This window comes from Mobula hypostoma, chromosome 30 (assembly GCF_963921235.1).
Source record: "Mobula hypostoma chromosome 30, sMobHyp1.1, whole genome shotgun sequence".
In the NCBI taxonomy this organism is placed as follows: Eukaryota; Metazoa; Chordata; class Chondrichthyes; order Myliobatiformes; family Myliobatidae; genus Mobula; species Mobula hypostoma.
In genome coordinates this window covers 14586525-14600090 of record NC_086126.1, presented here as the reverse complement: position 1 = coordinate 14600090, position 13566 = coordinate 14586525, and the positions used below count along the sequence as shown (strand labels likewise).

At 50.4% G+C, this 13566-nt stretch overlaps 1 protein-coding gene across 1 annotated transcript in view; it reads right to left on the bottom strand.

The window, feature by feature from the left end:
- The window catches only part of pld7 (phospholipase D family, member 7), a 58620-nt gene extending 50410 nt beyond the window's left edge, over positions 1–8210 (bottom strand). Inside the window, exons 1-2 of the mRNA XM_063036545.1 lie at positions 7792–8210; positions 6875–7069 (exon numbers count right to left, since the gene is read on the bottom strand). Of these exons, the coding sequence (XP_062892615.1) occupies positions 6875–7069; positions 7792–7842 (246 nt within the window). The 5' untranslated portion in view covers positions 7843–8210. The remainder of the gene's footprint in view (positions 1–6874; positions 7070–7791) is intronic.
- Positions 8211–13566: the final 5356 nt, after the last annotated feature.

Genomic DNA, 13566 nt, shown 5'->3' with positions numbered 1-13566 from the left:
GTTCCTTTCCGCGCCTCGTGGCACACTGGGTGGCATTGTTCCCGTTTCCGTAGCATTTGTTTTTTTTAAAACAAGGCCGAGTTGCAAGCTCGACCCTTGACCCTCGACCCAGCAGGGATAGAAAGCGTGCAAGGGGCCGGCCGGATTCGAACCGGGGACCAATGGGCCTCAAAGTCTGGTGCTGATGCCACTACACCACCGCTATACAAAGCCATATACTTTATTGTCGCCAAACAATTGATACTGGAACGTACAATATTTGATTCTACGCTTCCAGCTCCCTGGAGGACAAATGGATAGTAAATATTAAAAATTTAAATTATAAATCATAAATAGAAAATAGTAAAGGGAAAGTAAGGTAGTGCAAAAAAACCGAGAGGCAGGTCCGGATATTTGGAGGGTACGGCCCAGATCCGGGTCAGGATCCATTCAGCAGCCTTATCGCAGTTGGAAAGAAGCTGTTCCCAAATCTGGCCGTATGAGTCTCCAAGCTCCTGAGCCTTCTCCTGGAGGGAAGAGGGATAAAAAGTGTGTTGGCTGGGTGGGTCGTGTCCTTGATTATCCTGGCAGCACTGCTCCGACAGCGTGCGGTGTGAAGTGAGTCCAAGGACGGAAGATTGGTTTGTGTGATGTGCTGGGCTGTGTTCACGATCTTCTGCAGCTTCTTCCGGTCTTGGACAGGGCAACTTCCATACCAGGTTGTGATGCACCCCAGAAGAATGCTTTCTACGGTGCATCTATAAAAATTTGTGAGGGTTTTAGGGGACAGGCCAAATTTCTTTAGCTTTCTCAGGAAGTAAAGGCGCTGGTGGGCCTTCTTGGCATATGCTCCCATAAATAACATGCTACCAGACAGTAAAGTACTTTGAGGCGGATGGGGTGTCCAGGGAGGGGCAGCACCTCTGGTGAAGGGGCTTGTGTCTACTCCGGGGAAGCCCGCTCACCTCTGGCCCTCGCCGGACCCTCAGCTCTCAGGGTCCGCACCCCGGTACACCGGGGGAGACCTCGTACCCCGGTGAGACAGGGACACGCCCGTCCCAGCACGCAAAGTCAGACCGGGCGGACGAGATCGACAGGGAGACCCAGAGGCCAGGGAGGGCGGCTCTGCGAGGCCCCGTGGGGGAGCGAAGGGCGCGGCGAGGGCCAGAAGACGTCGCCGTCATCCGCGGTGACTGAGGAAGACCCCGGCTGGGACGACTACTCGTCCCGAGGTCAAGAGAACGGAACTGCCCCAGCGCAAAGGCCTGCATGCCTCCCAGACCGGCTTCCTGTCAGCGTTGGATACGACGGACCACAATGGGCCACTCTGAGATTCGCTTACTTGCAGGCGTTTATAGAAAATAAAGAAATACCACAATCTATAAATGAGTGATCAACGTGCAAAATGAGACAAATTGTGCAGATTCAAATTAACTTCTGAGAACGAGTTGTAGGGTTCTTGAAAGTGAGCCTGCAAGTTAACATAGAATTTAGACAAGTATGGGATAGGAACAGGCCATTCAGCCCACATAATGTTGTGCTGAACCAGCTAAAAAGCAAATCCAAAACACCCAAACACTAATCCCTCCTACCTACACCATGTCCACATCCCTCCATCTTCCTCACATCCATCTGCCTGTCCAAACGTCTCTTAAAACCCTCTAATGTATTTGCTTCCACCACCACACCAGACATCCACCACTCTGAGTAAAACACTTACCCGCTGGAATTTAGAAGGTTGAGTGGGGATCTTATTGAAACGTATAAAATTCTAAAGGGATTGGACAGGCTAGATGTAGGAAGATTGTTCCCAATGTTGGGGAAGTCCAGAACGAGGGGTCACAGTTTGAGGAGAAAGGGGAAGCCTTTTAGGACCGAGATTAGGAAAAACTTCTTCACACAGAGAGTGGTGAATCTGTGGAATTCTCTGCCACAGGAAACAGTTGAGGCCAGTTCATTGGCTATATTTAAGAGGGAGTTAGGTATGGCCCTTGTAGCTAAAGGGATCAGGGGGTATGGAAGGAAGGCTGGTACAGGGTTCTGAGTTGGATGATCAGCCATGATCATACTGAATGGCGGTGCAGGCTCGAAGGGCCGAATGGCCTACTCCTGCACCTATTTTCTATGTTTCTATGTTTACCCCTCACATCCCCTCCTCTCGCCTTCAATTTATGCCCTCTGGTATTAGACATTTGAACTCTGGGATACAGATACTCCCTGTCCACTCTATCTCTGCCTCTCATAATCTTATAAACCTCTATCAGATCTCCTCTCAGCCTCCAGTACTCCAGATAAAACAACCCAAGTTTATCCAGCCTCTCGTGATAGCACACGCCCTCTAAACCAGGCAGCATCTTGGTGAACCTCCTCTGCGCCCTCTCCAAAGCCTCAACATCCTCCCTGTAGTGGGGCAATCACAACTGTACGCAATACTCCCCATGTGGCCTAACTAGAGTTTTATAAAGTTGCAACATAACCCCTTCGCTTTTGAACTCAATGTCTCCACTAATAAAAGCAGGCGACCCATAAGCCTTCTAAACCACCTTATCGACTTTCAAGGAGCCATGAACTTGGACCTCAAGATCTCTCTGCTCCTCAACACGGTCAATGATCTTGCCTTTACCACTGTACAATCTCCTTGCATTTGCCCTGCCGAGGTGCAACACCTCACCTTTATCTGGGTTAAACTGCATCTGCCATTCCTCTGCCCACTTCTGCAACTGATCTACATCATGCTGTATTCTTTGCCAGTCTTCTACGCCATCCACAACTCCACCAGTCTTGGTATCATCTGTAAATTTACTAACCCACCCATCTACGTTTTCAGGCAGAGGTCCCAGCGCAGATCCCTGCAGAATACCTCCAGCTCGAAAAAGTCCCTTCAACCACTACCCTGTCTCCTATGCACAAGCCAGTTCCTTTTTTTTTGGCGTGCATCCGTGCGTATACGATGTTGGCGGGACGGTGTCTTTTTCATGCCTTTACAAGGCGCGGAGCGAGAGAGAGACCTCGTGATGTACCATTCCTCACACAGACATTTCGCAGTATTTTTCCCTTCTATTTTACGAGGTCGAGTTGCGATCTCGACACTCAACCCGGCACGGATGGAAAGCGTGCTCGGGAGCGGCCCCGACCGGGTTCGAACCCGGGAACCTCCGTCCCAGAGTCCGGCGCCGATGTCATTTCGCCACCAGCCAGTTCCTAATCCAAACAGCCAATTCGCTGTGGACCCCATGCATCCTATTCTTCCGAATTAGCCTTCCATGAGGGACTTTGTCAAACACCTTACTAAAATCCATGAAGACAACATTCATTGCCCTACCTTCGTCAACGTCTCTCGTCACCTTGCCAAAACAAAAACTCAGTCAAGTCGGTAAGACGTGACCTGCCCAGCACAGAGCCCTGCTGGCTCTCCCTAATTAGTCTATGGGTTCCCAAATGCTCACCTATCCCATCCTGAAGAATTTTCTCCAGCAATTATCCTACAACTGGCATGAGTCTCACCAGTCTATTGTTCCCAGGATTTGTCTTTGTTCCCTTCTTAAACAGAGGTAAAACATTAGCCTCTCGCCAGCCTTCCGGGACCTTGCCTGTGGTTAGAGACGACACAAAGATACAGGGACAAGCAATCTCACCTCTTGCCTCTTTCAATAACCTGGAGAAAGTTCCAGCAGGGCCTGGGGTCCTACCCGCCTTAACACAGTCAAACCCCGCAGAGCACTGATTTGTTACAACGTGGTGGTTCAATTCTTTACCGAAATTTTGAAAAATGACGGAAATTCATTCTGAGCAACACTTAAAAGTTCTTGAGGGCGGCTGCCATTACAGTAAACAATCAACCAGCCAATGAGAGCGCTTTACATGCGCCCTGAGCCACTCACAGCCAATCGCGTATCAGTTCACCCTCTGCCTGCCCCCGCGAGTGGAAACGTTCTTGCTCCCTCGTCAAGTTATTCCATTCTCCCCCACCCCCGTCCCCACCCATGATGTCGGTAAGATGGCCTGCAGCTTCCAGTGTAGGAAGTGCGTCCAAGATGTCTGAGAGAAGAATCAGCGTGGATGTGAAACTACAAACAAAGCCGACGAATTTCAGGTAGACGTCGGCACCTCTTTGAAAGTGGCTACACCGCCAATTATTTTTAAAACGCAGAGGCGACAAAAGCTTCTGCAACGACGACCTCAAAGTTATCATCGACGGAGGTGCCTCGTTCAAGGAGCCATTTGCTTGGGAAAAAAATGGAGTATAGTCCGTGATTCAGGACAGGTGCGTAAAAAGGGCCCATTGGGGACTCGAGTCACCCCAACCACAAATTGCTCCAGCTGCTACCATCCGGGAAACGGTACCGCAGCATAAAAGCCAGGACCAACAGGCTCCGGGACAGCTTCTTCCACCAGGCCACCAGACTGATTAACTCATGCTGATTTAAGCGTACTTAAATCTGGTCAGAACAACCTGGAGCTAAATAAGTTCAAGACTGTGGAGATGACAGTGGACTTCAGGGGGAGCCCCCCAGTACTCCCCCCACTCACTGTACTCAACAGTATTGAGTCTGCTGTGGAGACCTTCAGGTTTCTGGGTGTCACAATCTCCCAGGACCTGAAATGGACACCCAACACGGACACTCTTACCAAAAAGGCTCAGCAGAGGTTGTATTTCCTACGTCAACTCAGGAAGTACAACCTGCCTCAGGAGCTGCTGATTCAATTCTATTCAGGAATAATCCAGTCTGTTCTCTGTTCGTCCATCACTGGTTTGGATCAGCTACCAAACAAGACAAGAATAGACCCCAGAGAACCGTCAGGACTGCGAAAAGGATTATTGGTGTGAAGCTGCCCTCGATCCAGGACTTGTATGCATCTAGAGTCAGGAAGCGAGCAAGCAGCATCATTGTAGACCCATCCCACCCTGGACATCACCTGTTCCAACTCCTTCCTTCTGGTAGGCGATTTAGATCATTGTATGCCAGGCCAAATAGGTACAAGAACAGTTTCTTTCCGTATGCCATCAATCTTATGAACACTTGAATTTTAGTCTATTATAAACCAAGTCCACCTGTACATATACAGGTATACCTCATTGTCTATAGTTCACGATTATTTGCGCTATTGTTGTTTGCTTTTTGATTCTGTACAGCGAGAGCTCAGGGAAACCGGCATCAAATTCCCTGTATGTGCCCACATACTTGGCGATAATAAAGGATTCTGATTCTCTATATTACACTGACTGTTCTATTTATTATAAATGATCATGATTGCACACGGCACATTTAGACAGAGACGTAACGTAAAGATTTTTAGTGAAGGACGTAAGAAATAAAGTGAATTCAAATATATGGGAGGATAAGCAAACACAATGTTTTAACGACCCCGCATAGCAGCCTCGGAGTTAACTGGGGTCTGAGTCTAGATGTCTGACACTTCCTCCTCCCTGTGTCCTAATGTATTTATACACTCAGCACTGATCTCCCGGTCCTCCACATCCTGTTCCTTGGTAAATACTGAAGCAAAGTACTCAGTAAGTACCTCGCCCACATTCTCCTCATCCAAGCAAATGTCCCCCCTCCCATTTATCCTTGAGCACGCCCTCCAATCCAGGTGACGTCCTTGTAAATCTCCTCTGCACTCTCTCTGTAGTGTCCATGAGGCGACCAGAATGGAGTTAAGGAGGACCCCAGGCTTTGAGAGGCTCTGTGGTCGAGTTAGTCAAGGGTGCACAACCTTTTTTCTCCTGATACGTCCTCCAGAAAGCAATGCACGGATCCAGCCAGGTAGAAGTCACATCAAAAAGGAGGAGGAGAAGATGGCGGCGCGACGCAGCGCGCGCGGCCACTCCGGTGGTGATGTCTGTTACTTGTCAAGTAGGATGCCGTGCACAATTCTGATTTGATGGAGACGGACGTGAGAGTGCGGAGGAACATCTGGAGAAACTTCTGGAATGCCCGCTTCGCTGCCGCTGCTGCGTGGTAGCCGGAATCTCCGGAGCAGAAGGCCCCGAAATCCTCGGCTTTGCTTGTTTCGGCGGCCGGGACGAGGTCGAAGGCGCTCGGGAGGCTATATCGGAGGGTCTGGTCGGAGGCTCAAAGTTTTCGGACTGATGGACTCAGTGTCCGCTGCTTCCAAGGCATCGGCACGTTGACGGTGCCTGGAGGTTTATGGCAGGGAGTTTCTCCCTTTTGCCGCCTGCTATCGGGGACTCGATCGACTCGGGGACTTTGAGACTTTTTTTTTACCGTGCCCATGGTCTGTTCTTTATCAAATTATGGTATTGTTTTGCACTGGGGTAACTATATATTGTAATTATGTGGTTCTATCAGTGTTAGTCTTTGGTTTGTCCTGTTTTTCTGTAATATCACTCTGGAGGAACACTATCATTTTTTAATGCATGTATGCATTTCCAAATGACAATAAATTAGGACTGAGAGTCCTCATGATCTAAAAATGCCCTCACCCATGGGCACAAAGGCTCCGGTCCAGCACCTTCCCAGTCACAGAACTCCTGCGGGCCAGAGCAGACCCTCCAGAGGAAGGTCCATCCTCACACAGGCCGACACGGGGCTTGGCCAAGCACTTGCGTCTATGCTGGGGCAGCCCCTCACGGTCAGGGTGAGGGACACCCAGGAAGGAGAGGGCCCCGCTTTCAGTCAAACTTTTATCTCTTTAGCCGACCCCACAGTTTTTTTTTTGTTGTTGCATTACCTCTCACTGCCCCCCCACCCCACACGAAAATAAAATCACAGGTCATTTGCATACAGCTCATCTGCATATGGGTCCTATTCCCGGAAACCAGCCCATTTCCCTCGGTCGTGTCACCAGCAAATGCGACGACTGACACTTTGGGCTTAAATGCAGGGAGAGGCGTGAAATGCAACAAACTCCACCCTACCCCCGGACTCACCGGGGCCTCCTCCTCCTCCTCCTCCTCCTCCTTCCGGCTGGTCCGGCTGCTGCGGGGGATCCTCGAACTCCCGCGGATCGGATTCCTGGGAGTGGGAACCATCGGTTCCCTGGAGGAGGCGACCAGCTTCCCTTCCTCCTCGGAATCCACCACCTCCTCCCCGGGATCCGCAGGCTCCAGATCGGAGGCCTGCCCCTAGAGAGAGAAATAAAAACATAAATGCAAAAAATAAATCATAATTATAATTTTTAAACATCCGGCCCGGAGCTGAAGTTTAACTTCTGGCAACTACATCCTAAGTGCACTGAGGACGACCACGTTATCTCGTAGCCTTGTGTTGCAATCGATAAAAGTACAATTTCGGCGCCAAAACCCGCAAAGAAAAGTCGGGGCTGCGGAATCCGGAGTATCGGTTAATCCAGTGCCAGGATGTCAAGGCCTCTCCAACTTGCAAACTATCTTGCAAAGGAATTGCAATCACACACACACACAGCAAAACAAAAACTTTATACCGAGGTAACGATTCGCAGAATTCAGCAAAACGCAGCCGGCTACAAATCGTGCAACGCAGGGCATCCATAAAAGCGGTCCGAGGCGACACAAAGTGAACGATTCGCAGTTAAGAGGAGATGGAATTGCACGTGTACGAACATCCATCAGACTGGCTGGAGGGGTTAAAACATCGCCCCACCGCCTGGTAACTTTGCATCAAGAGCTTCACATCGAAGTGCGGGAGGGGGGAAGAGGGAGGCGTGTTTATTCCAAAACGACAAGCCTTGTAGCGGTTATAGGAGAAAGCAAGAAAGTCGGGGGGGAATAACAATAATTGCCAAAGGCAACCCGCAGTCCCGGCAATTGTCGGTCGCAATGAAACTGTTCCCCGCTACGTCTCCTTCCTGCCCTCCGCAACCCCATACCTGGTTGAGACGCTTCGACCTCCTGCGCGTTTCCGTCGACTTCCTTGGCATCTGCGAAGCGTTTCTTTTAAGTATTTATCAATAAGTAGACACGAACGGGGAGTTTTGACGCCTGGGCTAGCTTTACTGCAGGCGTTGCATCTGACTGTGTTTTGTGCTGTGATCTGAGCAAAGAAGCCGATGCAGGCGCCCGAAGGAAATCACCCTTTGGCGGAGAGACTTCTCCCGCTGGTGAAATGTCAACCGACGCTGTTTGAATTCAAACCGATGGCAGTTTAAGCGGGGTTGGCCTTTTTCCTGTTTGTTCTCGGTCGTCACTCTGCCCTCCAGTGGAGAGAGAAAGGGAAAAAGCAAACACACACACACACACACACACACACCCCGACAGACACACACACACACCCCGACACACACACACACACCCCGACAGACACACACACACACACACACACACACACACACACACAGGCAGACACACACAGACACAGACACACACACACACACACACAGACCGACAAACACACACACACACACACACAGACCGACAAACACACACACACACACACACACACACACACAGGCAGACACACACACACACACACACACAGACCGACAAACACACACACACACACACACACACAGACACACACACACAAAGACAAACATACACACACCCACAGAAAGACAGACAGAGACACACAGAAAGACAAACACATACACACGCACACTCGCAGAAAGACAGACAGAGACACATACACACACACACTCACACTCACAGAAAGACAGAGACAGACACACACACAAAGACAGAGACACACACACAAAGACAGACACACATACACACACACAGAAAGACAGAGACAGACACACACACAAAGACAGACAGAGACACACACACTAACACACATGCACACGCTCACAGAAAGACAGACAGACACACACAATCACACTCTCTCTCACATGCACACACACACAGAAAGACAGACACACACACTCACAAATACACTCCCTCTCACACAAACATTCACAAAAGCAATGCAAACGCAAAATTGCCGGGTGGGGGGGTGGGTTCAGGCAGCATCTCTGGAGAGGAATAAACAGTCTACGTTTCGGGCTGGGACCCTTGTTTAGGACTGGAAAGGAAGGTGGGGGGGGTGAAGAAGACTGAATAAGAAAGTGTGGGTGGGGAGGCTAGAAGGCCACTTTTATAGGTGTTCTTCTGGTCAGCCAAAAGTGTATCACTGCAGGGGTTATCCCTGACAAAATGTTATTCTATTCTCAGCACCCAACTTCCTGCAGTTCCCACATTTACATTCTGCGCCCTTATAGTGAAGATATCTTTATATTTGGCATAAATTTCGTACTATTATTTCCTGCGGTTCCCACATTTATATTCCATGCCTTTATTGTAAAGATATGTCTATATTTGGTATCTCCCAACTCTCCATGTTCACTGGCGAGATATTTTAATTGAGATACAGCAGCCCTTCGAGCCTCACCACTCAGCAACACTCCAATTTGGAGCAAAAACAAATCAATTTGTCTTTGGCCTGTGGGAAGAACATACAGACTCCTTACAGGTGATGGCGGGAATTGAACCCAGGTTGCCGGCACTGTAAACCGTCGTGCTAACCACTACACTACCGTGACTAATGTAGGGCCAGAAGCCAGAAGTCCCGGTTGCAGAAACTTACTTACTGCCCGTTATGCCACTGGCATCTAGGGCAGCGATGAAGATTGTCCACCTCTCTCTGTGTAGAAGGATTCTTCGTTGCTCTTCCTCACCAGTCACGGTTGTTATCCCTGAGCTGAGCCCCTGAAGCTGGAGGACCAGTGGGCCACCTTTAGTCTGGCCTCCACCTTCTGACCTGCTTGGCAAGAAGGCCAAAGCGGAAGGCCCTGACTCCAGCCAACACAGCTCTCCGAGTCATTGAGGTAGGCAAGCCTCCAAACCCTACGACAAGGTTGTGGTCCTCTTGGCAGAGTTGCAGAAAGGGGTTCCAGGAATCTCAGGGCCCCAGGTCTTGGAGGTTACTCAAGGCGCGAAAAACGCTCCAGTCAAACTAATTTCTCCCTGACCTATGGTCGACTAGATAGAGTGGACTGTAGTGGACGTTGGAAACTGCTTTTTTTAAAAATAACACGTTTTATAAGATTTGAACTTTTTAACAAACTCATGTAGTTTTCACACTTCTTGGCAGAAAACGGCATAGCAGCTAAACTAACGGTTTCTCACCTTTCCCATTTTTCATTGGCTAAGCATTAGCACATGACCCATGTGATGTAATCGTTTTAAATATGTAGTCTGTTAACTAGTTCATTCTCAACTACGGGATTTTCCTTAATTTGTTGTAAAAGTGATAGATTTTTCAGAAGCGCCTTTGACTTACACCCCTTATCATTAATCCACCTCTTAGCATTGTTTCCCCGCTCCATATCAGAATCAGAATCAGGTTTATTATCACCGGCAAGTGACGTGAAATTTGTTAATTTAGCAGCAGCAGTTCAATGCTGTACATAATCTAGCGGAGAGAAAAAATAAAAATAAAAAAATAATAAATAAACAAGTAAATCAATTACATATATTGAATAGATTTTTAAAAATGTGCAAAAACAGAAATACTGTATATTTTTTTAAAAAGTGAGGTAATGTCCAAAGATTCAATATCCATTTAGGAATTGGATGGCAGAGGGGAAGAAGCTGTTCCTGAATCGCTGAGTGTGTGCCTTCAGGCTTCTGTACCTCCTCCCTGATGAGAAAAGGGCATGTCCTGGGTGCTGGGGTACTTAATAATGGACACTTCCTTATTTAGTTTGCTTTGTGTTTGTATGTAGTCTAAAATAAACTGGTCTCTTGGAATTAAGACTGCTCATCATTCCAGACCTTGTAATGACTATTACCTATTACTATTACCTCAAACAGTCTAACAGGAGGGAGTCATCACTTTCCCGGTGATAGGTTGACTCATCACAGAGCCTAATGGCCGAGGGTGAGAATGACCTCACATATCGCTCTTTGGAGCAGCACGGTTGTCTCAGTCTGGTACTGAAAGTGCTCCTCTGTTCGGCCAAGGTGGCATGCAGAGGGTGGGAAACGTTGTCCGGAATTGCCAGGATTTTCCGTAGGGTCCCTTGTTCTACCACAGCCTCCAGTGTGTCCAGTTTGACTCCTATAACGGGGCCAGCCTTTCTAATCAGTTTATTGAGCCTGTTGGCATCACCCGTGTTGATGCCATTGCCCCAGCACACCACCGCGTAGAAGACTGTACTGGTGACAACAGACTGGTAGAACATGTGACGGAGAGGCCTGCATACTCCAAAGGACCTCAGCCTCCTCAGGAAGTAGCGGCGACTCTGGCCTTCTTGTGCGAGGGGAAATATTTTAACCAATGGTTTTGGTTTTGTTTAGTTGAATGTAACACAAAAACACAGCAGATCGAGTCAGGGCCAGTAAGAAACAGGGTGAAATACAGAGCAAAGCTCCCTCCATTTAAGCTATAAAATCTCATCAAGTTTACTTCCCACTCAAACCATACATGAAACAGTCAAACGAGACAGCGTCCCACTGGGGCCCAGGTGCATAACACACATTCAAAATAGCGAGAGAGAGGCACTTTATTACTCAAAGAAACACACATCCAGTCCAATTCCCTGAGCGACATGCAAATTGAGGGTAAACAGGCCTGTGACATCTCACATTATCAATGTCCAACAGGGTTTTGTGATCGCAAGACAAACATCCAAGACAGTCACTCACGGTTACACCGCACGATGCCTTTGCACACTGACTCCGAGGCCTTGAGTAGCCGACAGCAGTACGTTCTGCACCCAGGTCAGCCTCTCCAACCCGTCCCCTAGCTTCTCCATCTCCCAGCCGAGTGCTGACCTCTCCTTCTCCGGCCTGACCACCGGAATCTCCCTCCCCAGTCTGTTCCCCGGCTTCTCCATCTCCCACCCAAGTGCTGACCTCTCCTTCTCCAGCCTGACCACCGGAATCTCCTTCTCCAGACTGACCACCAGAATCTCCGTCTCCGGCCTGACCACCGGAATCTCCTTCTCCGGCCTGACCACCAGCCTCTCCTTCTCCAGCCTGACCACCGGAATCGCCTTCTCCGGCCTGACCACCGGAATCTCCGACTCCCACCTGACCACCAGAATCCCCTTCTCCAGCCTGACCACCGGAATCTCCTTCTCCAGACAGACCACCAGCCTCTCCTTCTCCAGCCTGACCACCAGAATCCCCTTCTCCGCCTGACCACCAGAATCTCCTTCTCCGGCCTGACCACCGGAATCTCCGTCTCCAGCCTGACCACCAGAATCTCCTTCTCCAGCCTGACCACCAGCCTCTCCTTCTCCAGCCTGACCACCGGAATCTCCTTCTCCGGCCTGACCACCGGAATCTCCATCTCCAGCCTGACAACCGGCCTCTCCTTCTCCAGCCCGACCACCGGAATCTCCTTCTCCAGCCTGACCACCGGAATCTCCTTCTCCGGCCTGACAACCGGAATCTCCTTCTCCGGCCTGACCACCGGAATCTCCTTCTCCAGACAGACCACCGGAATCTCCTTCTCCGGCCTGACCACCAGAAACTCCTTCTCCGGCCTGTCCACCGGAATCTCCTTCTCCAGACTGACCACCGGAATCTCCTTCTCCAGCCTGACCACTGGCCTCTCCTTCTCCGGCCTGACAACCGGAATCTCCTTCTCCAGCCTGACCACCGACCTCTCCTTCTCCAGCCTGACCACCGGAATCTCCTTCTCCGGCCTGACCACCGGAATCTCCATCTCCAGCCTGACAACCGGCCTCTCCTTCTCCAGCCTGACCACCGGAATCTCCTTCTCCAGCCTGACCACCGGAATCTCCTTCTCCAGCCTGACCACCGGAATCTCCTTCTCCGGCCTGACCACCGGAATCTCCTTCTCCAGACAGACCACCGGAATCTCCTTCTCCGGCCTGACCACCAGAAACTCCTTCTCCGGCCTGTCCACCGGAATCTCCTTCTCCAGACTGACCACCGGAATCTCCTTCTCCAGCCTGACCACCAGAAACTCCTTCTCCAGCCTGACCACCGGAATCTCCTTCTCCAGACTGACCACCGGAATCTCCTTCTCCAGCCTGACCACCGGAATCTCCTTCTCCAGCCTGACCACCAGAAACTCCTTCTCCACCCTGACCACCGGCCTCTCCTTCTCCGGCCTGACCACTGGCCTCTCCTTCTCCAGCCTGACCACTGGCCTCTCCTTCTCCAGCCTGACCACCGGAATCTCCTTCTCCAGCCTGACCACCGGAATCTCCTTCTCCAGCCTGACCACCAGCTTCTCTTTCTCCAGCCTGACCACTGGCCTCTCCTTCTCCAGCCTGACCACCGGAATCTCCATCTCCGGCCTGACCACCAGAATCTCCTTCTCCAGCCTGACCACTGGCCTCTCCTTCTCCAGCCTGACCACTGGCCTCTCCTTCTCCAGCCTGACCACCGGAATCTCCTTCTCCAGACTGACCACCAGCTTCTCTTTCTCCAGCTTGACCACTGGCCTCTCCTTCTCCAGCCTCACCACCGGAATCTCCTTCTCCAGCCTGACCACCGCAATCTCCTTCTCCGGCCTGACCACCGGCTTCTCCTTCTCCAGACAGACCACTGGAATCTCCTTCTCCGGCCTGACCACTGGCTTCTCCTTCTCCAGACAGACCACTGGAATCTCCTTCTCCAGCCTGACCACTGGCCTCTCCTTCTCCAGACTGACCACCGGAATCTCCTTCTCCGGCCTGATCACCGAC